Source organism: Heterocephalus glaber, unplaced genomic scaffold (assembly GCF_053883595.1).
Source record: "Heterocephalus glaber isolate CG9 unplaced genomic scaffold, H.glaber_assembly_v1.0 deba00000122, whole genome shotgun sequence".
Taxonomy (NCBI): Eukaryota; Metazoa; Chordata; class Mammalia; order Rodentia; family Bathyergidae; genus Heterocephalus; species Heterocephalus glaber.
Window position 1 is genome coordinate 74,961,634 of NW_028258138.1, and position 27,758 is coordinate 74,989,391.

At 38.5% G+C, this 27,758-nt stretch overlaps 1 protein-coding gene across 26 annotated transcripts in view; it reads left to right on the forward strand.

Annotated features, from left to right (window-relative positions):
* Positions 1-27,758, forward strand: part of Kalrn (kalirin RhoGEF kinase) — a 698,268-nt gene that overhangs the window by 450,202 nt on the left and 220,308 nt on the right. For all 26 annotated transcript variants that reach the window (XM_021259403.2, XM_021259427.2, XM_021259411.2 and 23 more), the window contains exons 23-27: positions 710-828; positions 6,595-6,661; positions 7,294-7,403; positions 21,021-21,090; positions 23,376-23,465. In XM_021259403.2, coding sequence (XP_021115062.1) covers positions 710-828; positions 6,595-6,661; positions 7,294-7,403; positions 21,021-21,090; positions 23,376-23,465 — 456 coding nt within the window. The remainder of the gene's footprint in view (positions 1-709; positions 829-6,594; positions 6,662-7,293; positions 7,404-21,020; positions 21,091-23,375; positions 23,466-27,758) is intronic.

A 27,758-nucleotide genomic window follows, 5' to 3' on the forward strand; every position in this document is an offset into this window, starting at 1 on the left:
GAAGCAAAGGAAGACCGACTTTTAATCTCTTCTTTATAATAGGGGTCAGTGACCTATGAATTAAAAGCTAAATACAGCCTGGCAATTTAATCTTAGAATTTCTAATTCATAAATCTTTAAATAGGCTCATGCTTTAAAGCAGAGAAGCTTAGACAGTAGTTAGACCACTAAAAGTTGAGGCAGCTAACATTTCCCCCAGTCACTGATCTAATTTTTTCCCTAGAGGATTCCATCATGTATAAATACCAAATGTTGGTTGAAATAAGCAGGGACAAGTAATTGGAAAGTTCAATCATTGATCTGTTTGCAAGGGAAATTGGTTATTTAAATAAAAATATCTTCCCTTGACAAAGGTTTTTATGTCTTTATGTGTTTCTGTTTCATATTTATCTTATTGGTGAAGAACTAGTCCTAGACCCATTTATGCCTGTGTATGTTTAGATGTAATCAGGACTAAAGGCCTCAGAAAAGTGGATACATAATGTCTATCACTATGGCTATTAGCACTCAATATTTTCTGTCTCTTATTTGAAAGGAAGAATTGCCTCGTAAGAAGAGTGCTTGTGGGTAGGAGTTTATAGCCCCCCCCCATCTTTTCATCCTCCATTACATTCTTCTCTCGTTTTCTGCTTTAACACCTCACCCAGCATGGGTGAGTGGCTTTTCTAAAGCTTCTCCAAGGTAACCTCTGTGATCCCTCTGCATGCAGGATAACAAGGACCTGGAGCTAGACATCATACCAGCAAGCCTTTCCGATCGTGAGGTCAAGCTTCGGGATGCCAACCATGAAGTTAATGAAGAGAAGCGAAAGTCAGCCCGAAAGAAAGAGTATGTGCTAGGGAACTCCTACTGCAGTGAGCAGGCTTGGTTTTCACTGCCACCCATCCTTTTTAACAGTTTATTGTGTCCTCTTGATCACCTACAGAGGGGAACAGGCAGACATGATGCTTTCATTGAGAAATATGGGCTCATTGGATACTTTTTAGTCACTCCTATATGTCCTACATGGTCCTCATCACATATCCATGACTTCGAGAAAACACAATCTTATTTCAGAATACTTCCCATTACACATGAGTTCCCACGACACATGAGTCAGATCACTTTCATTGACTCCTTTCATTTCCAAAAATAAGTTATATACAGTTTTTCATGTCATATTCTTGGCCAAAACCCTCTTGTTTTGATTTGTTCCTTTCCCTTCCCTTTATTGTTGTTTTTTTTCCTGTGTGCCTTTTTTTGCCCCACTTTAAATCCTACTGATTCTTTAAAATCTAGCTCATATCCACTACCTCTATGAATCCTTTATCTACAACCTCTGTTGGCATTGGTTCCTTCCTTCTGAATGTCTACAGTTTTTCCTATACTGACTCACACTTTACTTGTTAGTACACTCTTTTTTTTTTTTATTAATTGGTAAATTTTAGGTATACAGTACATTTACATTTATCATTGGGTGTTTGTACCTGAACATGATGTATCTTAGGTCTTATTTTTTTCCCCATTACCTATGCACCATTCACCCCCACCACCCTTCCCTATTTACATAGATTTTGTTTCCATTTTTTTTTCTTTCTCATAATTTTTTCCTTTCCTTCCTTCCCTTTCCCCTTCCCCTCCCGCCACCCCTCCACCTTTGGAACTTTTCCTATTTCAAATTATCAATTATTCATTTTAATCATTTTAATCCTTATTTAAACTTTCAGTTTCTCACTAGAGATACTATTTGGTATTTACACATGTGTGTCCTATTTATTTCACTTAAGAGTATGGCCTCAATATGCATCCATTTAGCTATAAATGACTCTAGTTTCTCATTCTTTATGGCTGAGTAGTACTCTATTTTATAAAACCCCACATCTTCTTTATCCAGTTTCCATTTGATGGACATTTGGGCTGTTTCCAAACCTTAGCTATTACAAACTTGGCTGCTATGAACATGGGTGCACATATATTGCTGTGGCATGGTTCTTTTAATTCTTTTGGGAAGATACCCAGCAGGGGAATAGCTGGGTCAAATGGGACCTCTAGTCCTAGTTCTTTGCGGTATCTCCATATGGATTTGCACAGTGGTTGCACCAGTCTGCACTCCCACCAACAATGGAGAAGGGTTCCTTTCTCCCCACACCCCCACCAGCATTTATTATTGGTTGATTTCTTGATAGCAGCCATTCTTTGTGGGGTTAGGTAGAATCTCAGTGTTGTTTTCATCTACATCTCTCGAATGACCAGTGATGTTGAACATTTTTTTCATATATTTATTTGCTGTTTTTACTTCTTTGTCTGAGAAATGTCTGTTCATTTCAGATGCCCATTTTTGAATTGGGTCTTTGAATTTGGAGGGTCTGATTTTTTTCAATTCTTTATATATTCTAGATAGTACACCTTTGTCTGAGGTACAGCTGCTAAAAATTTCTTCCCATATTGTAGGTTGTCTCTTAGCTCTGTTGGTAGTTTCTCTTGCAGTGCAGAAGCTTTTTAATAAGATGAGATCCCAGTTGTTAATTCTTTGCGCTAGTTCCCATGCTACTGAAGTTTTGTTCATAAAGTCTTTTCCTATGCCAGTGTCATTGAGAGTTCTACCTAACTTATCTTCCAGCAAGTTTACTATTTCTGTCTTGATATTTAGCTCTTTAATCCACTTTGATCTTAGTTTAGTGCACAGTGATAGGTGTGGGTCTAGTTTTAATCTTTGGCAGGTTGATTCAGTACACTCTTAAGTATGTCTCTCTAACTAGATTACAAGCTTTGTGAGGAAAATGTATATTTTTCTACCCTCTTGGATGAACCAATTAAGAGAGTAATGAAGATATCATAGGCAGCTGGGGATTTAGCTCAGTGGTTCCGCCAACTGCCCCATAAGTGCAAAGTCCCAAGTTCGATCCCTGGTACCAAAAAAAAAAAAGATATCACAGGCAATCAAGAAAAGCTTGTAGTATACAATTGCATGTGGAAGCTCAATCCTTTGAAAAAGGATAAGTTATCCAAAAATCACAGTAACAAATAAGCACTATAGTACCAACTTCCTTACTTAAATAAAGGAATATACTATTGGGCCAAAAGAAGGTAACACACACTGGGAGATATTCTAATGCCAGATGGCCCCTCCCCTGACTTGGTGTAGGTATTCAAATTTCAGAATCTTTGCCTGGTGGATAATAGGATTTTCAAAAGAAAAAGAAGCTGTACCTGGAAAGTGGCCCAGCAAGTAAATTGTAGAGCTCAGATGTAAAACTGCCATCTACAGTAGCACATGAGGAGATGAAGCAAAGGAGACTCAGCAAGAAGAGATACAGGATGCTGAGATTCAAACATTTTGGAATAATCTGAAGTCTGAGAATTTCATAAATTGAATTCTGTGTTTCTCAAGAATAGGTAGGGACCAGAATCTATTTAAGAGAGCTGAGGCCAATTTTTCACTATATTCTCTGCTCTCTAAGTATAATCAGCCCTCCACATTTGTGGGTTCTACCTCCTATGACTCAGTCAACTATGGATCAGAAATATTGAGGAAAAAATTACATATAGTCTTTCTTGTCATTCTTGTCAGTGGTTATAACAGGGACTGAAAGCTTACAGATGCTTTCTATCTGGCTCCTTACAAAAAAAATTGCAAATTCCTAATCTCAGTGATGAGTTGGGCATCTTTGCCTGGCCTTGAAACCTGGGTTAATTTATGGTATTGAAAACTGTTTTGATCTACTTTGAACAGTATAATATAACAGCTGTGTCACAAGCATTTACATTGTTTGGATATTCTAGTAATCTGGAGGTGACTCAAAGTACACAGGAGGATGTACATTGATCATCTGCAAATACTGTGCCATATTACATATAGAAAGAGCACTTGCAGATTTTGGCATCCATAGGGATCCTAGGTCCAATCCCCTGAGGATACTGAGGGAAGACTGTATTTCAGCTCCAGTCTCAGAAAATCTTGATTCCAGGTAGGCAAAATACATTTTACTTTTTTAGATTGGTAGGTAGTTGTTTATCCACATTCCCCATTAATCAAGAATTTATAGGGCACCGGGCCATAGGAACAATGAGTCATATCAGTCTGGGGACGCTGCTTCCTTTATGTTGGAGTTACAAAGTCACATGTGTACAGAGATCTTTGGAGGACTTTATGAAGTATATTTTGACAGACTCTGAGTAATACTTGAAACAAAAATGTGTCCCAAGATTAAGCTTTCTGTAGATTATCAAAATGAATTAGGACCACAGCCTCTCTGGAGCTTAAAAAAACTAAAGCAAGGCTGGGGATTTAGCTCAGTGGCATCATGTCTGCCTCGCAAGCACAAGTCCCTGGTACCAAAGAAAAACAAAAAGTAAAGCAGGACTATGAAGTCAGAGCTTGTTTCATGTGGTAAGCACACTAGTTTGTTAGGGCTTCATAACAAAGTGCCACAAATTGAGCGATCTAAACAGCAAAAATGCCTATCTGCCATTCTGGAGACCAAGTGTCAGAATGGCTGGCTCCCTTCTGAGGGCTGAGGGAAAAGTCTGTTTGAGTCCTCTTTTCTCAAACTGCAGCTGACTGTTTTCATGTCCATTTGACAGTCTTCCTGAATACCTATGCCTTTTTATAAGGGCACCAATCGTATTGATCGGGACCACCCAGCTCTAGTACAAATAAGGGCAAAATCTGAGTTACTGAGAGTTAAAACTTCAGCATATCAATTCTGGAAGACACAGTTCAACCCATAATGGGGAAGGGAAACAGAGACCACATGAGGCCAAATCCTTCTTCTGAGTTCTTTCTGGGAAACCAAATAGAGGAGGGTAAAGGATGAGTGGAAAATAAAACAAAATTGAACAGCAGGTAGTAGAGATAAATTAGGAAGAAAGACAGGTAAAACTGCAGAAATCAGATAGGAAAACAAGAACAATGCCAGAAAACCCAAGGCAGTGAAACCTGAGACAGCTTGTCAAAGCCCATCATTTTATGTTTCTTCTCATCTTTCTTCTTTCCTAGTTTCATAGCCATCTGGAGATCTAATCACTATCTCCAAGTACCCCTCATACCAGGCCCTTTGCTTGAATGATCTTGAGTAATCCTTGCAGCAATCCCGTGTGATCAGCCTTTTTACTACTAAGGTGTCTGAGGCCAAGGAAGAAGATCTACTAGTAAATGACAGTCATAATTCAGTTCCTGTTGTCTGACTCCAAAATTCATGCTCTTTGCACTCTACCAATTGAGTAAGAATAGGAAGAGAGTGGCTAATTCCACAAAAGGAATTTTTTAAATCAGTCCTTTAATTTTAACAGAAAGGCCACTGCTAGAACAATGTTTTGTTTTAAGGAAAATCCCAATGTAAAGGTCCAGGAAAAGATGCTGCTCATAGCATATTTCTTGTGAAACTTCCAGAAGAGGGCACTTTAGAGATGTTAGATTTCAAAATTTTCATGTGATGGAACACCTGGAAATAGGAGTTCTCATTCTGAACTACATGAAAAAACTGCTACAGAAAATATAAGATAAATATGTAAGTATAGAGTTTGTGCTAAATTAGATTATCATATGCAAGCTAGAAAGTACCATTTGTAATAAAAATTTATGGAGGAAAATTAAGGTAGATACACTGTGGAACTGTGCATCATAAGTGTAACAGTTACTCAAGTCTGTTGTGTTAGTTCGGGGCCCCAGGAGGAAGGGAAAACTCTCCTTAAAAGATATGTAGCACAACTTCTCTCTATGGAAAACTGAAGAGCAATCACTTAACATTGCTAACTTATGCTTGAATGTTCAGGTTTATCATATCAGTTTGTGACACAAACAAGTCCCATTGTAAATAATGTCTAAATACTTAATGGGATAATCTAAGTCAGAGGTCAAATGGTGGCTCATAGGTCAAACTTGATTTACCATCTCTTTTATATAAAAATAATTTTGTATATATTGAAATGATTGGGGAAAAATAAAAATATTTTAGATAAAATTCACACTTCAGTGTCCATACATTTGTTGGAACACAGTCACTTATTTTTTTAAACACATTCTGTGGCTCCTTTCATGTTGCAGCAGCAACATTGAGTGGTTATAACAGGGACTGAAAGCTTACAGATGCTTTCTATCTGGCTCCATACAAAAAAATTGCAAACCCCTAATCTCAGTGGTGAGTTGGGCATCTTTGCCTGGCCTTGAAACCTGGGTTAATTTATGGTATTGAAAACTGTTTTGATATAAATCTACAAACTATATGAATAGAATTCATTCTAGCAGCTCTAAGACAGATGTAGAAAGCTGAGATCCAAGCTATTTACTTGTTGAAACAGAGTATGAGTGGGCCTGCATCTTGTGCCCACATACATATGCACAAATGCAGTTGAGAACACATACATATCAATACAGAATCACAATGTGATAGAACTGAGTAGAAAGCAGAACATGAAACTGGCTGGGCACACATGTATAGAGAGATACAGAGCAAGTAATGAGGGTGAGAATGGCTCATAGGACAGGGAAGGAGTTTGTTGGTAAAATAAAAAATAGGACATTCAAGAATGTCATAGATGCTGGGGTGGGGATGTAAAGTTTAAAGGAAAGGAGGCATTCTATCTAAAACTAAAAACACATTTGCTTTCCTCTAGATTCATTATGGCTGAACTCCTTCAGACCGAGAAAGCTTATGTAAGGGACTTACATGAGTGCTTGGAGGTAAGTCTTGCAGTAATCAGTTCACAGCTCTATTAGAAAATGATATCCTTGGGCCAGGGATTTAGCTCAGTGGTTCTGGCACCTGCCTCGCAAGCACACGGTCCCAAGTTCGATACCCGCTACCAAAAAAAAAAAAAAACAGAAAATGATATCCTAGCCATTGTCAAGTCCTTGAGAGGAGTTCACTGCTCTTGTTCTTTTCACAGAGATTAACAAATTTTTAAAAAGCCAACCAGAGGAAATCTTTCTCCCAGAATCAACAGTAATTGCATAGGAGTTTAAAGTGCTTTGAAAAGAAAGTCTATAGTTTTCTCACACTGGAGCTAGACCCAGAAAAAAAAAAGTTTGTAAGGCATTCCAATTCAAAAATAAAAACCATGACACACTGAGTGAACTTAAATTGAGTCTGAAGATCTTCACCCGCACCTCCTCCACTCACATCCACACACACCTGATAAATAACAAGAGGACTTGAGGGTGTACTTTCTGTAGTTCAGGACACTGGATCATTCAGATTTGTTAAACTGCATACATTGCCCACCTGAGTCTTGTCCACAAGTCTAAGAGCCTCTTTATTTGTCTGAATTTCTGGTGGCATACTTTCCAGTAATGAAACTGTTGCTGTCTTACAGACTTACCTGTGGGAAATGACCAGTGGTGTGGAAGAGATCCCCCCTGGGATCCTTAATAAAGAGCATATCATCTTTGGCAACATCCAGGAGATCTACGATTTTCATAACAAGTAGGTTGGTGGTGGGTTAAGCAGATCACACTTAGGGCCATAAGTACCAGACAAAAGGGGCCCCTAACAAATGAATCCATAGCATTTGGTGAACCTTACATCTTACCTGGTATAGTCTTACCTGGTCAGTTCTCTAAGTCAGTTGCTGTCATACTTCTTTCTTACCATTTTTCTGCAATTGTCCGGAATTTCTAGTGGAAACTAAAATCAAGTGTTCAGCAGTATTCCTCCCCAATTTTTCTTGAAGACCTAGCAGGCAGCATCCTCATCTGCCTAATCAAAATGGTTACTGGAATTTAAAGAAACAAGAATAACTTCTCTTCATTAAACTTGTGGGAAATCCTGACGTTAGAATTCCCTTGAGACTAACCATCCTGTTGTGAAGCTTGGATTTCAAATTCCATTGACATTTTTCTCAACCTAAATATTTCCTCCACTCCCAACTATCCTATTATCCCAACCCTCAACCAAACAACAACAAAAATAATCAAAATACTTAATACAGCACATTTCTTGACAACTTATGAAGGAAAACATCCATCAACACTAATTTGTTGAAATAAGTAGAATTACAGAGCCCTGAAACCTTGCAATTTATTTTTTCAGCTCCCATCTTGATGTAAGATCTCTCCCCACAGCATACCACTCATGTTTGTGGTTTATAGAGGGTCAGCAAGATCATGAGTGAGATTAGTTACATGACCAACCAATAGAAATAACTTAGTTTCTAAAATACAAGTAGAGAGAAACTTAAGACACAGGAAGAGTAGTGGCATGAAGTCCTCGAGCTCTCAGGAGCCTGCTGCAGAGAAGGCTAAATTGGGTAGTCCAGGGCCTTCCTGAGCTGACAGAGATGCTGGAGATAAAACAGCTGGCTCCAAGGGTTCATGGAGAGGCCATCTGTGCAAGTGGAGAGCCACCCTAACGCAGGACTAGACTCACACTGTCCAGAGGAACTTTCTCCAGGGATAAAAATATTCTATATTTTTTCTCTTATTTTGGTACTGGTGATCGAACTCAGGACTTTGCACATGACAGGCAGGCATGGTGCCACTGAGCTAAATCCCCAGCCCATAAATAGTCTATATTAATCCTGCCCAACACATTAGCCATTAGCTATGGGTGTTAATGAGCTTGTGCTACTGAGAAACTGAATTTTTAATTTTATTTAATTTTAATAAACTTACATTTAGATGGCCACATTGGACGACCACTAGAAAGTGAAACCACACTTTGGCCCACTGCTGAGAATAAGATGAAGCAAGGGCTGGGTGTAAGAGGATCCTGGACTCTGAAGGATCCAAATAAGGGACTCACTCCCCTTGTGATTAATCTTTGTTACGGCATCAGTTTAAGTAAAGATAAAATATGAAGCTCCCGTGACATGCTAACCTTGTCCCATTATTAAAGCAGTAAACACTAAGGGAGGAAACCCTTCTGATTCTAGATACTTAATAAAAGTTCCCAGTCTTTTTTCTTAATCGTAAACTTTAATACTCCCTATCTGATTTGTTTGGCATCTCCAGATATAGAAATATTCTGTCCTCATGCCTATTATTAATAAGATTCCAATAAATCCATTATTGACCATCAATCCCAAATTCCACCATCTGAGCTCAGCTCAGTATAACCCATCTCCCTCAGGATATCAGAGAAGACATCGGAACGGCAAATGGTGAGTCTCATTACTTTTCTTGTCTGACTTATGGTCTCTGGGATTCAGTCAATAAGTCTCACTTTCCCCATGTTCTCCCAAAGTTAACTAAATATGGAAGTGTCAGGTTCACAACATGCACATCCTGTGAACCCCACTTTTGCCAAATCAGTTTATAAGAGGAAAGAACATTCATTTTGAAATGAATAGTTGTACCAAATTATCTAACACAGGTATGCCCCTTATTCTGGCTTCACAGTATCACTTTAGTAACCCATGGCAAGCAGTCCTGTAGTTTTTAAAGAACTGAAAGCTTACCTACAATTTACAAAATATAGTTCTAAGAAATCCTTCAAAAAGTCAAATTAAGCTGAATTCTTTAAATAGAGGAATAAATACAGATACCAAGAACACAGATATCAAGTACACAGCTACCAAACACATGTTGTTTATTTAGCACATTACAGAAGAGCAAGAAGAAACTAAAAACCAGCCTCTGAACAACTGAAAGACATGTCACAAAGATTACATTTTCATCTTTTCATAAAAGTAGCTTTCTGTCCTCCCTACCAACCACCTTATCTCTTGGTTACTTGGTTATATAGTTTCCATAGAAATTTAGAAATAAGAAATGCTGTAAGGAGGAAGAACTTATTGTAGAAACAAGGAATACTGTAAGGAGTCAGGTGAGCAACATAAAGTAAGACCTGGCAGGAAAGAAGATGGGTAAATATCAAAAAAGCAATAAAACAACAATAACAATCATAATCCTGAGAGGCTGCTCAGTATTGCTACAAAGCACCCTGTATCTCACTGTAGGGTCTAACACAACCACTATATTACAGAGTAGCATAATAATTGATTGTAGTAATAACCCTGACTCATTAGTATGTTCTGCATTAAAAGCAAGGAACTTCACAATATATTTAGAAAGTTATTGACCAAAAGAAATTAATGTTTTAAATTATTCACAATTCAAGGGAACATCCAAGGATATCAAGCTGTATATTAATTTCCTACATTATCTGCAGACTAAGGCTTTATAGTACCCATAATGTGTGTTTTCTACTTAAGCCATACAAATTTTGATTAATGGAGGAAATATAACACTTCTAAAAATCTGTAATAAGTAGAAGATAAAATGGCTCTTGACCCAACTTAGAAAATGTAAGAACTATGAAGTCCTTAAGGGTCTGTTTCTTTCTCTGCATAGTTTAATACCTGGCACATAGTAGACTTGTAGTATTTGTTGGATAGGTGGATGAATGAGCTAAAAATAAAATTACATTTTGCAGACTTACAGTCAGTGCTATTCAAGTCACACTTCATTCTTTGCTTGTGAAAGTCTCAAAAGAGACTTGAGGTTGAGTTCTACTGTATTTGAATATTATTGTAGTTTTTTCCCCCTTGCATTGTTCTTCTTTGAGTGGTTTTAATCTTTTGTATGTGTGTGTGTTTGATAATAAAGTTATTTAATAAAAAATTTTTGAAAAAAGAGAGAGAAATACCCTAGGTATGATGTTTCCCCTCAACACTACCAAATCCTCCTAGACCAGCAAAGAAATGGAATTTCTGAATGAAGGAGCTACTTAGTGGGAGGACCATGCAACTGTCCTCATACATATTAGTCTTCAGATAGTCCTCTTAAATAGTGTTTCTCTTAAATAGTCACTTTTAAAACTGAAAATATCAAAGTGTTCTTTTTAACTCCAATTATAAATCTGTCTATACTTCAGAGAGTGAGGGCAGGATGATAGGAAGGAAGAATCTTGGGAGTTTGAAAGAGGAAGAGTGAGACTTGACACTACCATATGAACCTCATTAGCTGAGTCACTAGGAAATTAGTGCCTACACCCAGGATTATATGGCAAATATATTTCATATTTCAGCTAGTTAATATTGATCCATCTAAAATGATGTCACAATGAAAAATGGCAACCAAGATTAGTGGTGTTGGGGGGGGTTTCCAGTGCATGTGATATGTCTTAAGACCCCTTATCTTTATAGGTACTGAATGGAGAAATTCCTACACACCGAAAGAATAATTAACTGTGTAGAATCTTTTTGTTGTTGTTGTTACTGGGGATCCAACTTTTACCCTGCATTTGCTAGGCAGACAGCACCACTGAGCTAAATCCCCAGCCCTAACTGTGTAGAATTTAATACCTACAAGAATGGTTTTGGGCCGGGGATGTAGCTCAACAGCACAGTTCCTACTTGAGTGCGAGGCCCTGAGTTTGATTCCTGGTACCAAAAAAGAGAGAGAGAGAATGGAGATTGAAGTGGAATATACTTAGTTTTTCCTTCTCTTCTCCCCATTTTGCACTAATCTTTTTCTACACAACTAAATACAAAAGATCATGAAATTTGTTTATGTATACAAGGCTTAGAACTCTTTCCACTGCATTTTACTAAGCCTTTCTGGAACAGTAGACAAGAGTGCATACCATAAATAGATCCTCCAACTAGGAATGCTTTGCCTAACTTACAACTTGTAATTCAAAAAATTACTTGTTTTCAGCTTCCTTAATTGTTAGATATTCAGCTTTGGTAAGAACAGCTCTTTGTTTGAAATGCTCAGTTAAATCTGAGCTTCTTCCATTTGAGTTATCAAGAGATGTGATGGAACATGAATCTGAACAACAACATTTTTATAACATCTCTGCTGTGAGGGTTCTTAACCATCAGGCACAACCCTGACCATTACAGGAAAGGAGACTGAGACCCAAGGAATAGCCAGTGCCTTGCTCAGAGTATGGTCTCAAATCCCCTAAAAATCAGACACTGGATTCCAAAAGGCTGGCCTCTCACTTCAGTTCTGTCTCCTTCCCCTACTCTGTAGACACTGGACTATGGTGGCCAAATACAAGCAAATTGGTTCATAGCTAACTAGCTTTTTCACCAAATGAATCCCCAAATTTGAGGACCATTTTCTATTTCTTCTATACTTGTATCAATCAAGTCCATTGTCCCTACAGTAATTTCCTGAAATAAATCTGTTTTCAGCAAGGGTAGGAAAGGCAAGTTGGAGACTAGTAACCAAGGCTGATGTTCCTCCTATGCACTCCTTCCCTCTGGGCATGGCTGGAAGCTCTTAGGTTTAGCTATGGCTGTTCTTTCAGCACTGCATTTCCAGTCTGTGCTGTGTGGGACTGGACTGGGCAGCCAGGAGTCATGTGTGGTGCATAGCTGAGGTGAAGACCAGGTGTGTATGTGGTGGGGTACTTAGGTGGGAGCTGAACCAGAAGTACATTTTGGTCATCTTCCCAAATGGGCCAGACCTTTGCCACTTTGGAGATGAAGCCAGTACCCACTGATGAATGGCATCCAAATTCTGCCCTCTTGAGTTCTGGGAACAGTGGGTCCTGTGAGAAGGATGGAGGTGGTGCACAAATGCAGTTCACAGGTCCAAAGAAATGACCACAGTCAGAGTAGCAGGAAAGGCCTTTAGGCACAGGTGGCTTCCTTGTTGCCAGAGGACAGTTTAAACATGGGCTTCCAAGGGAGAAATTTGTGAGTATGGCTTTAATCAACCCTGGGTCTTGGAAACAAGAAGGGATCCTTTCTCGCCCCCTGCTTAGGGTGTGACTTGTCACATAAGTGTCTCTGAGAGTGAGGAGAAAGGGAAGGTGGAGGTATTGTGAGTCCAAAGTGGTGGGGATGGGGAGACAGAAAGGAAATGAGATGTGGCAGATGGGAAAATGGGGCGAAATACCTAGAGAGAATGTGAGTGAGAGAAAACAGTGAAGTGGGTGGATAGTAAGGGAAAGAGAAAGAAATAGGGATCAGAAAAGACAGAGAGAAAGGGAGGAACAGGAGAGAGGCAATAGCTGGGGAGTGGGCAGGTAAGTAGGTAGGTAGATTGAGGAAGAGAAAGGTGCAGAAAGGAGAGGAATGAAGAGAGGAAGAGAAGTGGGTAAGAACAGCGACCTCTCTGAGACTACCATCCTACTGCAGTCAGGAGAATAAGCAAGGTGATATCTTCAAATATGTTTTATCATGAACCAAAGAAAAAGATTACATACAAAGTCCTGATGTATGCATCCTTATGTACTATGTATAATAGAGAATAAAATTTTGCAAAACAACACCCTCACTATGTGTGATGCACTGTGATATTTTGGGTTAGGTTCTACTCTTTCTCCTCCTCTTTTTTTTTTTTAATGCCAATTGCCTCCTGTAGATTGGTTTTACTACCCCTTGAAACACAATGGGTTGACCCACAGCCCAACAGAGAGGTGTGGACTCCACCAGGTGGTGAGAAAAAGGCTCTGCAACTCATGGCCCAGGGCAGGACAACTGCCAGCTACCGTGCAATGCCAGCTACCTGTGCAATATACCCTTGATTAAAACATGCATTTTCTCTGCTTCTTCCCCTACCTCAAATGGCTTTGGAATTAGTTTAATCTCTTTTTAAGGAGAATCATAGAATTACTAGATGTAAATTCTGGTGATAATCTGTCTCCTTTGTTTTATAGAAACTGGACCTTACAAACATTTGTGACCTGCACAAACTGATGACACAGCCAGAGTCCAGCTGTCATCTTATTGATAGTCATATGTTAAGAGGACAGGAGGGAAAAGACCTGTGATCATTTTCCTTGGGCTCTAGACCCACACTCTAAGGGATATAACTGTGGGCCTTATGCAACCCTTGGAGGTTGTAGCTGTGGTCTTGATAATATTGTTTGTGTATCAGTAAGCTGTCAACATTACAGCTGATATAGACATTAGAGAGTACCCAAAGAAAGATGAAATCTAAACATTTGATTTGAGTGTGTCAAAGTCATGTTATAGTTGTACCCACTAATTTTTTAGCATTCATGCCTCATTACCAAACGGCACTTTAATGGATGTGAATAACATTACCCGTGAGATTTATTTTTTTACATTAACATTAAATTTTATATGCACATGTGCAAATAAATTTGTATTCATCTGATCACACATATTAGATAAAATAAGGAACTACTAAGAAAATCCATTGAATAGGTAGCGGTGCAGCAAGGTAAGTTTGTTGCCTGAGGCTGGAGGCTGTGGGAAGAGGAGTACAGAGTGGTAACTTGGCCCTGGTTCAGCCCTCTCCTCATCTCTAACCCAGACCAAAGTTTCTGATGTAAAGTGAAGAGACAGGGCCAGGAGATTCCCATAGCTCAGCCAAAGTGATCAAACTGTACTAGACTTGTACCATGAATAATCCAGCACCTTCCACTCAGTGCTCTTGAGTCTCTATTAGTTCAATATCTACTCCAGCCACCTTAGCCCTGCAGTCTAGGACTTTACACTCCAGGCTCTGGGTCTGTCTGGTCATTAATGGTTCTTTAGAATAATCTCTAGTCCCACTGGGTTAAAGGCAGTAACCCAACTCTGCTTTGATCAGGAGGCAGTGTCCTGGACTCTTCACATATAAGTTAGCCTGACATCCTTCTCCCCACCCTTCCCCAACTTTAATCTTTTCTTGTATGTTCTTTATGTTTCTCTTTAACTTCTTACCATGGCTCCTTACCCTTCCCCATCACACCACTTTCAGCATTCTGACAAGCATGTAGATGTATACACACAAGGTCATCAAACCGCTGTTGTTCTGCAGATACAGAAACCTCCTTGAGGTAAAGATCTGTTTGCTGGGCAAGGTTGGGAGCCCCTCCATGAAGGATGCACTTCCCCAAAAGCAGGGAGACTCTATACCAAATTTATTTTTGGAGAAAATAACATGACTTTAGAATGGTACATCTCCATAATGGTCAATGTCTTAGTTACTCTTCTGGTTGCTGAGACAAAATACTCAACCCCCAAAGTTAAAGGAGGAAAAGTTTATTTGGCTTATAGTTTGTAGAGGTTTCAGTTCATAATCAGCTGGCTCCAAGGCAGGGTGGCATAGCAGAGGAGAAACAGGCCAGAAGGTAGCAAAGCAACAAGGGACCTTACCAGCATCTTTCTGCCCCTTTTATACCCTGTCTAGGCTACTAGGATTAGGGTGGTGCCAAACCAATCAGTGGACTGATTAAATAATCACACGCCCTTAATCCCAGCATCACACACTCTAGATTCAACCACCTCTGAAAAAGCCCCACCTAAACCTGCATGAGGCTTTGAGGGAACATCTAGATATAAGCCATAACACTCAATGACAAAACTCAGAAAGATTTCTATCAATAAATTCTACAGGCCTCATTTCCCAGGGTTCCACACAAAGTCAAAGAGAAATATTTTCCTCATAAAGTAACTGCATAATATATTGCAAATAATAGAGTGATAGCATTGCTTAAATCTTGATATTTCTTTTTTCTTTTTTATTTTTAATTTTATTAGTACATTCTAGGTATACAATATAATGACATTCATCATTGGGGATTTCACCTTGATGTAATCTATCTTAGTTCTTATTTTTTCTCCATTCCTCTGCCCTCCTTTCAGCCCCTCCACCCCTCCCTATTTACATAGTCTTTGTTTCCATTTCTTTGAAAGTTTTCTTTTCATTTCTGAAAGGACTCCAGAGACTCAAAAACTTTAACTCCTTGCTTTGATTGTTCATCCATGGTTTGTTACCTATAATTATTGAAATGATGAGGGCCAAGCTGTTGCTGCAGAACAGCTGAAGGGGAATATTGCATCATCTGTGGGAGTGTTGTGAGCTATTGTGCTTTAATTTAAACTCATCATATCTGTTGATGGACATGGAATGATACTGATCAGATTTAAATTGTCTCCTTCATAAGCTTCAAATTAAAAAGCCAAGTAGAATTTAATATTCCACTTACCTGCAGCTATGATGTTGAGATGGTAGTGAATATCTTCCTCAAAGTTCTGAATTGACATGCCTAGCACAAGCCACATACTTCTAATTCTGAGATCCCACTCTCACCACCAAATTCAGTTATAGAGTTGTTGCAGGATTTGCCAACTGGAAGCATCCTGGAATCTAGAGCAGTTGCCCCCAGGTAGCTCTGTGGACTAGATGCATTAGAATCACCTAGGAAGCTTTCTAATCAGTGCAGATGCTCAGACCCTAACCCCAGAGGGCAGTGTGCAGCCAGATATGCTCATCATTAAATAAGGTTTCCTAAGAATGTCCTTTGTAACAAAGGGGGTACTAATACTGCCCCCCCCAGAAGTGTTATATTTACAAAAGCACTTGAGAAACACTGCATATACTCTTTTCTCCAGAGATTTACAGTGTACCTCACTATGGTATAGAATTTGGAAAGTCCTGTAGTCCCCAAAACAGAACAAAAACATCAACTTAGCCCAGAATTTCCCTAATTTAAAGGATGTACATGACCTTAGAATCTAACTTTTACATATCATCTAATTAAGACTTTCCCAGGATATGTTAAGGGAAAGTAACCTTCTGTAGATTTTTCTTAAACAGGGGCTTGGTGGGAGAAGTCTCTTAAGTAGAAGATTCTAAGAGTGTGAAATGTGTATATTTATAAAAAAAACCATGTAATTTTGTTAAGAGTGAGAAGCACTGATCCTGAAGAACTACTGTTTAGTGCCTACTGTGTGCCAGGTAGTGGATTGAGTCCCTTACTATGTGGATTTATTAAATCTTCACAACACTGCAAAGATGTTATTTAAAGATAAAGAAAGTCACACTTGTAATCTCAGTACTTGGGAGGCTGAGGCAGGAGGATCACTGCAAGTTCGACACCAGCGTGGGCTACTTAGTGAGTTCAAGACCAGTCTGAACTGCAAAGTGAGATCCTGTCTCCAAAAAGAAAAAGAAAAAAGATGAAGAAAGTGAAACTTTGGAAGATGCCCTTACATCTTTGACCGAGTGTGAACTCATTCTTTAACTTGTACAGTACTTGGTAATGGGAGACAAGGAATGTGGCACCTGGGATCTGTGGAAGGTAACTAGTGGTGACTGTTATTAAAACCCTCATCTGGTTTCCCTTTTCCTAAGTGCAGCAAGCCATAAAGATTCTTCTGGAATGGATATTCTTCACATAGCAAAGCCAGAAAATAGCCTTGATCACCAGAGACTAGAAATCAGGGCTGCAAAGAACCTGAATAAAGAAACTCTGAAATAGCTTCTCCATCACCCACACACCAGCAGCCAGAACTCCTAACAACATCCCTAGAATTTACCACTCTGTTCCAGATATACCTGGTCCAGATGCCATCATTCCTTCATACATTTGTTGTTCTTCATCTAAAGAGTTATAAAAGCATCATGCTTTGGTCATTTCTTTGGACTTCACTCTCTCGTGAAGATCTCACATGCATGTAAACTTGATGAAAATGTTATACTTTTCTTTCTTAAAAATACCTCATTTTATAGGAGGTATTAATCATGGGATCATATACCATCCATTTAATTCAGTTTATACCATTTTCATTTCCTGGGAATTTTCAACCCAAACTTCTTCCCATAAAGTTTTGGTAGCTGCCATCACGAAAGTGTTGCTCTGTTTAAATTACTAGGATTTTTAATAAAATTGATAACACTGTCCTCATCTGGATCAAGTATTAACTCCATAGGTACAGTTGCCACTGTTTGCTTAAAATTAACATTAAGTGACCAGTTTAGCTGATCTTGGGTTGTAAGTCAAGGAAAAAGGGAAACTCTCCTGAGTCACAATGGGTGTCCTTCCAACTTCTGGAACAACAATGCCATTTTAGGTCCTGTATGGAATGTTATGATCCAGGCTGTTCACCATATCTTTGGCCATGCTTAAAAAGAGAAGGGTCTGTGTAGCACTAGGATCAACACTGGAGTCAGAGTTCAGAGTAATGATAGTAACATGGATGAAGAGACCTTGACATTGGGCAGGTGACAGTTTCCTTCTGGCTGAGAGCCATTCCCTGGACCTGTCCAGATTCTCCCCTTTCTTCTCTTTCTCTCATTCCAAGCTCTCTTTTCCTCCTTCTATTAAACACTGTTCTCTTTGGCCAGTCCTTGTCCCAGAATAAAACATCAGATTTTCTTCCCCAGTTACCCCACCATCCCAGCCCTCCTGCTAGGTGCTGTTCAATATGCTCAGGGCTGGATTTTCATTCATGTCTTTTCTGAGGGTTATATTAAGGGCCAGTACAAGAGATGGCTATGTAAGAAGCATCTCAACACCTTTTGAAAAACCACTTCTGAAGATACTGTACATTATATTATTTAGTGGTCCTTGTGAAAAGTAGCTACAGAATAAATAATTTTAGAATTCAGTTCCAGAGATTAAAAGATAATACACATAGATGTGAACCTAAACATCCATGTACCTCATGTGTGTGCATGTCTGTGAGAAGCCAGACTGCCTCTCTCTGCAACACAAGTGTGTATTAAACCAAGTTTAATCCTCAATTATAACATTACACACCTTTTTTCATATTTCAGTTTTAGAAATTATATTAAGTGTGTTACCTGTGGCCCTTTTAAAAGTAGAAATAATATGATATTTTACTGATTTGGAGCACTACCTGTTTGTGTTTCTAAGGCCCAGATTGTATTATAATTACTTCTGCTCCATGAGTCAGTTCAGGGTGCTATAAAATCCACACTTACTAGGAGAAAGCTAATTATCACCAAATGGGTACTGCTGGGAGTCCCCCAAGTTTTTAATGACTATTTTTCTTATTACTCAAGCAATGCTCGTGAATTACAGAAAAAATTTAAATTGAAGGTGGACAAAGAAAAAAGTCATACATGACCCTACCAATCATTATTAGCATTGTTACTTTCCAAGTGGGATCTGAAAAATGTTTTAAAATTGCATATATATATATTTTTTTCAAACTCTGAAACAGTATCTTTCAACTGCATATGATGGTGCATACATGTAATCCCAGCTACTCAGGAGGCCAAGGCAGGAGTATCACAAATTTGAAGCCCACCTGGGAAAATTAGAGAGAGACCCTGTCTCAAAATACAAAGTAAAAAGGGTTAGGGGTGTAGCTCAATGATAGAATTCCACTAGATTCAATCCCTAGTACTGCAAAAACAAACAGCAACCAAAAAATTTTTCTACATCACTGAAGGAAGAATACAAGTAAGCCATATATAAAATTCATAATTACTTATAATTAATTATATGAAACTACCAAAATATGTGACCAAAGGCGTCAAATAGAGAAGTCAAAATAAAACATTTTTCCTATGGTGGAAGTAAGTAAAATGATGCAAGACCACATCACACTTTTTAAATGTAATTTTTAAAGATAATGCATTTACATGATTTTAAAATCAAAATTAAAGAGAAATGTAAACATTGAGAAATCTCACCACTGCCTTCCACCCTGTTATTTCATTTGGTTCCCGATGATAATGGCTTTTACTAGTTCCTTGGTTTGGAAGTAGAATATATATTCCCTCTTGGACAAAAAGTAGCAAAATATTATATACATTCTTCCACATCTTGCTTTTCCACCTAGTTTGTTCTGGAATCTTCTGTGTGAAAACATAGAAAGTTTTTTCTATTTTTCTTTATTCAACTATATAGTATTCAGTCTTTTGACTATGCTGTAATGTAAATACTTTGTTCTTTACAGACCATATTTACTCTTATAAACAGTGTCACATTTAATACTCATGTACATGTCATCTCATTATAACTATAGGAAAATTCCCATAATTAAAATTTTAGAGTCATGGCCAAGAATTTAGCTCAGTGGTTCTACCACCTGCCTTGTAAGCACAAGGTCCCAAGTTTGATCCCTGGCACAAAAAAAAAAAAAAAATTTAGAGTCAAAAAGTAAACAAATTTATGATTTTTATAGCTACTGTCAAATTGGTCTGTATTATAAAGATCACAGCATTTTCTATTTTCATCAATAAACTTCCCTGAAGCCTCATACTTTTTATTTGAAAAACTTTGTGTGATCTTTAAAAGCAAATTCCATTCCAATAATACTACTAGCTTGTTAAAACTTATATTCCCTGAACCTAAACCAATTATATAATACATTAATTTGCAGTCAGTGTAATCATTTCTTTTTTATTTGTTAACATGGAAAAGAGCCATGAGGTGTACATCCTCAAGTGATAATTCATTTTAGCTTTGGAATATATTGCAATTTTTCCCAATTAAATATATACATATTTTTTTTTTGCAGTACTAAAGGTTGAACCTAGAGCCTCTCACGTGCTAAGCAAGCGCTCTGCCACTAGGTTACATCCCCAGTCCCTAAAATTTCACCTTCCTAATGATGTCTATATAATAAAACATTAAATTCAACTCTTCTTTTTTTTTTTAGCACAAACTGGCTTTTGGTGGAAAAAGACAAGAATTGTAAAGAGGCCAGTGATGTATTGACTTTTTCTGTTTCATCTCTGGGATCATGGATGATATTTTATTCTCTTTCTCTCTCTCTCTCTCTCTCTCTCTCTATATATATATATATAGTATACATATATAGTATACATATATACTATAGATATATGTAGTATAGATATAGATATATACTTTTTGCAGTACAGAGGATTGAACACAGAGCCAAGCCTTGCTCTGTCTCTACTATGTCTGCACTGTGTTCTCCAGGACTTTTTATTTTTTGAGACAGAATCTTACTAAGTTGTCCAGGCTGCCCTCATACTTTTGTCTTCCTGCCTCAGCTTCCCAAGTAGCTGAGCTTACAGGCATGTGCTACCACCTGCCCAGAGATTACATAGAGATAGATAGATAGACAGACAGACAAAGTGTGCTCAGATTACTTGGGTAAAAAAATTCATAATTGCCAATAAAATGAAAGATCCAACACAAGTATAATATTTCATTATTTTTACCTCAAAAAGTGTGAACCTCTGAGAGAAAGAATATTGCTTTAAGTAGTACTAATTAGTTAATTAACACACATTTTAATGAAATGAATTCCAGCATTAAAAATTGCATCTCACTGTGTTATCACCTAGAGAATGGAGACCGCAGTGTAAGTAATTGAAAATTTACCATTGTATTGGCATTGGTAAAATCCTCTGAGGGGGTCCTCTGTACCATGGTGTCTGATGCAGCCTTTCTCTTCCCTTGCAGCATTTTCCTTAAAGAGCTGGAGAAGTATGAGCAGCTGCCTGAGGATGTGGGACACTGCTTTGTCACCTGGGTAACCAAACAACTCCTTTTCCCACAGTCCCTATTTCTAGGAGTGCACACAGCACATCCGCCAGAGCCAAGAATTGGTGTCAGTGCCAGTGTCACTGTGGACAGGGGCTGCAGAGAGGGATCATAAGTAGATCTGTGAGAACTAATCCATCCCCAAGGAGCAAGGCCATCCTTGGGAAAGCCTTTAGCTGTCTACTCCAATCCACATCTCAAGCTCTCTAAGAACTCAAAATTGTGACATTGGGAGAGTGGAACAAGATCACCACTCTTGCAACAGTTCAGTCCACTACTTATTTTTACACGATATGGATGAGGGAATTAGAATGATCAGAAGCCACAGGACTATTGATTGCACTTTTTTCCTTAATAGAGATGAATAGACGTCTAGGTATCTATTCCAATTTTGACCTGTAAGATAAGTGTTCCCTCACCCTTTGTTGATGCTATTTTCAGATGAAGTAAATGCGCCAAATGTACCAAGTTCTAATCCTATAAACCAAAAAATTAATCTTCATTAGCATCTCCATCACAATGTTCTAAGCTTAGGCTCATGGATATGAGTACAGAGAGCTTCAGGAAAGACTGCTAAGGATGCTGAGTACAACAAAATATGAAATTCCTTCCCCAAGGCCAAAAATTCTACTGTAATAATAATTACCTGATTATAATTTGCACTCAAAATTGGCTAATTATTTTTTAGATTGTCTTCACAAATCAGAGAATGTATGCTCCCAACAGCCCTATGGAGTCAGCAGGACTATGGTTATGTTTTAGATTTTAAAGATGGGCACATCTTAGCTGAGATAGGAGGTTGGCTGGCCCACTGACATGTAATCAGTATCACAGCCAGCCCCACAACTCAAGGCCTGACTCCCAGACAAGCTTTCTTTTCATGAAATCCTAATGCTTGCTTCCAAGAATACTGGGTTTTTTTTAGTATGCTGTCTCATTTTGTTCTAATACATGCTGATAAATAATGTATGATCCCTTGCACAGCCAACATAGAGAAAAACAAGATTGATCATTAAGTAAAAGGATTTTTTGCATCGTGTTTCATGCAATTTGTGGATCGTTTTTACAATCAACCATAAGTATGATTTAGTATCCTCTTTTAGAGATGATGAACAACCTCCTAGGCAGTTTATAGCCTCTAAAATTGGTTTCAGAAAACCTTTGGTGACTGGATAAATTATGAACCTTTTGCCAAGAATTATCCATAGCAGACTTTCTTAAATCTCATAATCTTAATATATGAGTGTAGGACTGAAAAGTAGAAAGAGTTGCTTGTAATATATTGAATGTTAGTGGCTAAGACTAAGAAGCTTGAAGCCAAATTGTCTGGGTTTTCCACATTTTAACTGTGGGAATTTAAAGTCAGTTAACCAATCTGTGTCATAATTTTCTCATCTATAAAATAGGGACAAAAATAGAACTAACTGCAGAGTGGTGACCTGAGGATCAAATGAGTTAATCTATATAAAGCACTCAGAATAATGAAATCTGATGTGATGAGCACATACTTAGACTGCTCTAGCAGGGGAAGATATTTGAAATGTCCTCTAGGTATCAAAGTGGACACTTTCATCAATGGGAAGAGTAGTTGGTGGCCAAAATACACACTTTTCCCAGTAGAAAGGGCATGCAGCACTAACCAAGAGGGTTCTGAGAGAAATAAGAAATGCATTTTCACCAATCATAAGATTCTTGGCTTGAAGTAGCAATCTGTTTAGGAATCACTGTTCAGACCCTGACCCAAAGGCTCATCCCGCCTTCTTTCCCCACTCCTATCATTGCTTCTGGGAATTTGGGGAAAATGGAGTAGTTGCTTGACATGATCCTCAACTCTCCACCAATGGAGATATTTAGAGTAAAATAGATCTTGGATCATAACTCTTTGTTTTTGTATTTGTCTTGAAAAGGGCTAGCATTTTTCCTTTTTCAAGGTGAGTAACACAATTTTGGGTAACACAAAACAGGGAGTAATCTCTAAATTGTCCAACTTCAGAATACATTTATGATATGTAAATTAGTTTTTCTTTCTAAATCAGACTCATGTTAACCTGAGTTTACTTTCAGCAAAATTTTTCTACCTGCCAATAGGAGAAAAATAACCCAAGGTCTAGTAGGAAACTGAGGCTTGGATGAGCCCAGAATATTTGTCATGGAAAATCTAGGCACCGGTGTCTGTGGATTTAATTGTGAAGCCCATGCTGGGCTCTTCAGGCACAATAGACAGAAGGGAGTAAGTCATTCATGCTTACCTATTATTGTCTTTGTTCTTTTTAGGCAGACAAATTTCAAATGTATGTCACCTACTGTAAAAACAAGCCTGATTCCAACCAGCTGATCCTGGAGCATGCAGGCACCTTCTTTGATGTAAGCTGTGGTTTCCATTCCTGAGCAATTGATGAGCAGGTGGAAATGTTTCTCTGCTTTGAGATAAAGGATGTTTAGCTATTCTTTGTTCCTCATTTTTATTTACTGACTACACTGAACCTTTATCTCATGGACAAAGTAGGGAGGAAAAACTAAGATAGTATTTGTTTGTCTTTTATTTCACCCTATCCCATCTTAACTGCTCTAACTTTGGACAAAGCAAATCTGTCTCTATGCCTCAACATCAAATGTAGCTGGACACAAATTTTGTGATTACAGGAGGACTAACATGATGCAGTTGTTGGTGAAAATGTTTTGCTTCTACTTTATGTGTGGCTTTCTCAAACAGGGTGGTTATCAAAGTGTGGTCCTTGGGCCAGCCATGTCAGTATCACCAAGATGTGTTAGATATGCAAATTCTTTTTTTTTCCCAGTACCAGGGATTGAACTCAGGACCTTGCACTTGCCAGGCAGGCACAACAAGTTACATCCCCAGCCCAAATATGGAAATTCTTGAACCCCAACCTAGATCTGTTGACTCATGATCTCTTGATTGGGGCCTGGCAATGTGAGTTCTAAGGAGCCTTCCAGGCATCTCTTATGCCCACTCCAGTTTGAGAATCACTGCTCTAAAGCAATTGTTTTAACCTTGGTTACCCATTTTAATTGCCTGTGGATCTTTGAAAAATATCCTATGTCCCCGACTTGAGATTCTGATGTGATTGGCCCAAATGAGACTGGACATGGGATTTTTTTAAGTTTCTGGTGAGAGAACTGTGCAGTCACTTTGAGCACTTGGTGTTATTGAAGCCAAGAGAAAAAAGAAAGCTGGCCTCCCTTGTCAGATCCTTTGATTTTGAATAAACACACAATCAGGTTGATGGATGATAGGATAAATCTATTTAGTGCTGGTCCCCAAAAGGAATAACTGCTTGGATATAAAGGGAACAGAATCAAATTGATGACTGCAGGATTCAAGGGATGAATGAGAAAGATGAAATTAGGAAAAAAGAAAAATTCAGTGGGAGACAAATTGTAGCATTGATGGCCATTCTGATAGTCAGAAGTGACAGAAACTTGGAATTCAGAAAAATGTAAAGGCCATCGGTCTATCTTGCTGCCTATGTGCTTTCTTTTCTCTCTAAGTATTTGGGTATCTGTTGTATGCAAGATAGTGGACTGGGCCCCATGAAGAATATAGTCATTGAAACATGGTTCTTGTACTCAAGTTTATAAAATCAACCTTCTCTAAGCATCTTTCGAGGCTGACCCAGCCATAACATAATTGATTCCACGACTATCTTGTTGCTCAGCAAAGGAATCACTCTTGAATGGGAGAAGCTAGGTAAGGAACAAATATGTGTGATTTTATTTTTTATTTATTTATTTTTGGTTCTGGGGATTGAACTCAGGACCTCGAGATTGCCAGGCAGGTGCTATGCCACTGAGCTAAATCCCCGGCCCCAAATATGTGTGATTTTTAAAATGGAGAATTAATATGGAAATGGTCCTGGGTGCCTGAAATTGGAATTCCTAGAGTAAAACAGAAAAACCCAAGAAAAATGCTCTAAATTAGTATCAGAATTTGTCGGATATCATATTGAGTGGTCTGTACCACTAATTTCTATGATAATGTATTTCCTTAAAATGTTTCTGGTTTATCATTCATCAGAGTTATCCAGAGAGGTCTTTTTGAAGTTTTAAATGAACTGTGCCCTGTTTTACATGCATCTGTATGACATAGAGGTCCTGTGCTCTGAGCATGCCTCCAACACTTCCTTGTCCTTATTTTAGTTGACTCTGTTTTCCTCTGCCTAGTATGGATTGTGCCCTATACTTATGTGTGCATATACCACACCCCCCAACACACACACACATACACACACACACACACACACACACACACACACAGAGTCATTCTTCAAAATTCAGGAAGGCCAAATGCTGCTTGGGGCACGAGTCCTTCTGTTTCTTAATGCATGCCTTGTACTCCTACAGTATTTATAATAGTTTGCCTTCTGGCAGGCCAACAGTGCTGTGAACCCCTTAGGCCTGATGTTATGCCTACTTGTTTTTTTTGGTTTTTGGAGTTTTCTTTTTTTGGTACCAGGGATCGAACTCTGGTCCTTGCACTTGTGAGGCAAGTGGCGGAACCACTGAACTAAATCCCTGGGGCCCCTGCTTGGTTTTTTTGTATACATCTCAGTGCCTGGTGTGGTACTGTTTCCCTTAGTCCAATGATCCTACCTAACTGTTTCTAGTCCATTTCTGGACCTTGGCTGAGGAGTGAGATACCACCTACCCTCATTTCCAATGGAGGCCTGAGGTGCCTCTATTTTAGTTGAGAAGGCTAGTGAAGCCAGAGCACCAGCAGTTCACCTTTGGCCTGACATGAGGAGGGAAAGCAATTACTCCTCTTGGTTTTTCCCACAGCTCTTCAGAAGGCATAATTTTGTGGTTTATTTCCATTCCATCAGAAGGGTTTATCTGAATTCGGTAACTAACAACTTCCTTTCCATCAGAAGGCTTTATCTGCTTTAAGCTCATGTTTTATAAGAGAGATAAACCCTTTAAAAAGGCAGTCTCTTATAATCCATTATTGTAAAGAGAACACAGAAAATTGAAGTCCTAGAAAGACCTACACATTTACCTGATGCAGAATTTTTACCCAGATTGTGAGAACAGCTTGGGTGTGGTGTCTGTTGCTCTCGTGACTCCTGAGCTTGCTTAGGTTGATCTTGCTGCTGGGGCAGCCTCTTGCTCTTCCAGTGAGAGAAGAATGTCAAAAGTGCTTGATTGCCTGTGTTCTCCTGGTAGACAAACCATGTTTAAATGACTTTGTATTCTCTCTGAGGAGCCCAGATCCCTCAAATAAACCCACAAATTTCATTTGCCCAAAGAGAGTCCAGCTGCCAGCTGTTTTGCCACCATTTTCAACAAATTCTGCTGTAAGCACATACCTTTAGGAAGAAGCAAATGAGCAAGAAAATTACTACTCTGGTAGTTGGTGGGAAATAGAATAATTCTTAAGTTATTATTCCCTCTCATTCCCTTCCTCTGTAACCTCATATAAGTCTTATCTAGCCTAACTTTAAAATATTTCTTTGTATGCCTCCCAATGCTTTGTTCTCACTAATTCTAATTTAGAGAAAGCCCCACCTGGAGTTTTTAAAATAACAGTGTTCTTGAGACACAATTAACACACCATTCAATTTGCCCATGTAAAGTGTACAGCACAGAGCTTTCTGTTATGTTTGTAGATATGTACAAACATCCCTAATATTAATTTTAAAGCTTTTTTATCACATCAGAGAACAAGCCTGCACCTGGTAGCTATTACTAGTGCCACAAGCCCCAGCCTTAAGCCATTATTGATCTACTTTCTTCTCTATAGATTTGCTTTGTCTGGACATTTCATATGAATGGAATCATGTAATATGTAGTCTTTGCCACAGACTTCTTTCACTTAGCAAGCTTTCAAGGTTGATCTGTGTTGTCCCATGCATCACTATCGCTTTCCTTTTCATGGCCAAATAATATTCCGTTGTGTGGATATACCATGTTTTATTTTTCCATTCATCTGTTTATAGACATTTGAGTTGTCTGGGCACAAACATGAGTACATTTTCATTTCTCTTGCAAGTGGAATTCTACTTAGGAGTAGAATTGCTGACTCACATGGTAACTTTTAATTTATATACCTGGGCTTTTACAGTACCTCTTAGTTTGGCTATCTCTGTTTCCCTAATCTCTACTTCCTATAATTGCCATTCCTGAAAAAATACTGTCACCATGTGTTTCTTCTCTTTAAGATAAGTAATCTTTTAGGGGCTGGGGATTTAGCTCAGTGGTACCGCCACCTGCCTAGCAAGTACAAAGTCCTGGGTTTGATCCCTGATACCAAAAAAAAGATCAATAATCTTTTCCTATTGAAAAAAATAGCATCACATTCTCTTTTTTTGTAACTCAACCCCATCAATGAATGACCCAACCAGTCTTGTTTATCTGACCATGTTTTGTTTTGTCTTGTTTTATTTGTAGAACCTAGGTGTATATCTCTGCACCATTCAAGTGTGGTTCTTGTTTTCATGGTTATTTTGCACAGTGGTCATTTCAGCCTATTTTGTGTTTGATGATCTCTCTTTAGAGACTGCCATTCTTCCAACTTTCCACTTAACCAACCCCTTCCTATCTGCTATACCCAGGTGAGGCTTTGTCTCTACCAACCTCCCTGACCACTCCCTTCCAATAATCTGTTGTCACTGTCGATCTTTATTGGACTCTAGTTTGTAC